Source organism: Paroedura picta, chromosome 4 (genome assembly GCF_049243985.1).
Source record: "Paroedura picta isolate Pp20150507F chromosome 4, Ppicta_v3.0, whole genome shotgun sequence".
NCBI lineage: Eukaryota > Metazoa > Chordata > Lepidosauria > Squamata > Gekkonidae > Paroedura > Paroedura picta.
This window is the reverse complement of record NC_135372.1, coordinates 134,798,996-134,800,955: the sequence shown is the minus strand read 5'-3', so window position 1 is coordinate 134,800,955 and position 1,960 is coordinate 134,798,996. Positions and strand designations below refer to the sequence as shown.

General features: G+C 57.8%; 1 protein-coding gene across 1 annotated transcript; it reads left to right on the top strand.

Moving 5' to 3' along the window:
* The first annotated feature begins 377 nt into the window (after positions 1–377).
* On the top strand, positions 378–1,510 carry PPP1R3D (protein phosphatase 1 regulatory subunit 3D). The gene is given in 2 exon segments (XM_077335759.1): positions 378–1,190; positions 1,192–1,510. Coding segments are annotated over 2 exon segments (984 nt in total). The 3' UTR covers positions 1,363–1,510.
* Positions 1,511–1,960: the final 450 nt, after the last annotated feature.

Below are 1,960 nucleotides of genomic sequence, written 5' to 3'. Positions count from 1 at the left end.
CGCCTCGCCCGCGCCGCCCTCCGGCCCCTCTTCAGCCTGGGCGACCCCCTCGACACCTCCAGCGTGCAGCGGGACAGCCTCCAGTCGGCATCCAGCACCCAGGCCTCCAGCCTGCCCAGCGACAGCCTCGACTCCCCCCGCAGCCTCCTCGACAGCCTGGAGACCTCGGTGGCCCGGGACCCTTCCCCCGGATCCCGCAGCGTCTGACCCGAAAGCGGTCGGTGGCCTCTGCCGGCCAGCTGCAATCTTGCTTCCCTGCCCCAAAGAGAGATGCGGGGCAGAGTTGGCAGTGCCTGTGCAAAAGCGTAAGGGGTGGCCAAGCCGCTGTCCAGTGGTTGCCTCTTGCCTGTCAGTGCCTCCCTTCCTTCTGAGCCGCTATGTCCCGACAGAAGTTGTCCTTGGGCGCCGCGGTGACTGCTCAAGCTGCTAGTCCTCAAGAGCCGGTGGTGATGCGGCCTCCCCGTCGGAGCCCCAGCTACCTCTCCGATCTCCATCAGCACATGCTGCAGGGCGAGGAGGCGCGGGGGACGGAGCGGAGGTGGTGCCAGCCGCTACGGAGCAGCAACAGCGCCAGTCTTCTGAACGCTTCGGTGGCTGAGGCGGCGCGGCGCCGCCATCTTCAGAGCAACACCATTACGAGCTGCGACCCGCACCTGAGGCCCATCATGCGTCGCCGAGCCAGGTCGTTGCCCAGTTCCCCAGAGAGGAGGAACACGGCGGCCCAGTGCCGCCTCCCGGGGTGCAGTACCCGCAGGAACCGAGTCCGGTTTGCGGATGCGCTGGGCTTGGAGCTGGCGGAAGTGAAAGTCTTCCAAGCCGGGGAAGATCCCTCGATTCCTCTGCACGTTCTCTCCCGCCTGTCCATCAATTCTGATCTGTGCTGCGGCAGACGGGAGCTGGAGTATACCATGCAGTGCCTGGTGCCCGACTTCTGGCAGCCCGCCGACTTGGAGGACTTCCCCAGCCGACTCGGGCAGCAACGGGTGTGCCTGGAGCGAGTCAGCAGCTCTGATTTGGGGCTGAACGGAACTGTGAGGGTGGTGAACGTGGCCTTTGAGAAGCAGGTAGCCGTGCGCTACACCTTCAACCACTGGAGAGGCCAGCATGAAGTGAGCGCCCGATGGCACAGCAGCACCCCTGGGAAAGACGGGCAGGACCAAGGGGACGTCTTCAGCTTCTTCCTGCCGGTACCCCCCTTTCCTGCTTCAGGTTAGCTCGGTGGTTGAGTTTGCGGTCCGATACCGAGTCGATGGGCAGGAGTACTGGGATAACAACCGAGGCAAGAATTACAGCCTCACGTGCAGAAGTCATCCTCTGAAGATGCCCAGAGAATGCGAGGAGAGCTGGATCCACTTCATCTAATGTTGGCAGGCCCTGTTTGCCTTTAGCATTCCTTTCCTTCCTGAAGCACCAAAGAAACTCTTTTTTTAAAAAAAAAATCTGCACAAAAATTATGTGCATTTTTCTTCTTTTTAATAAATGCAAAGGCCCTTGCCTGCATTGATTTGCACTCAGATGCAACTTTTTCTAAGGTGCAGAATCACTGCCAATGGGACACATCAGGAGGGGAAGAATCTTCTGCCTTCCAGTTGCTGTTTGGTTGGGCTCCTAAGGCAGGGCAGAAGAGGCTCAAAAGAGAGTATTTTTTAAAAAGCCTTTTATTTTTGCGCTTCCGTCTGTCATATTGCACTTCAGCATACGCACGTCGTGTCTCTGTGCTTGCACTTTAATCTAGCATATTTCAATTTGTTTATAGCCCATTTTGCTCCACGGGGGGGGGGGGGGTTCAAAGTGGCTTACGTCGCCTTCCCCTCTGTTTTATTTTCACAACAACCCTGTGGGGTAGATTGGGCTGAGACTGTGTGACTGGCCGATTGCCACCAAACAAATGGGCAAGATTGAATACAAAGGGTTTTTTTTTTAACTCAGTTAAAAAGAGCATGTCTGCGCTGTGGTTCTG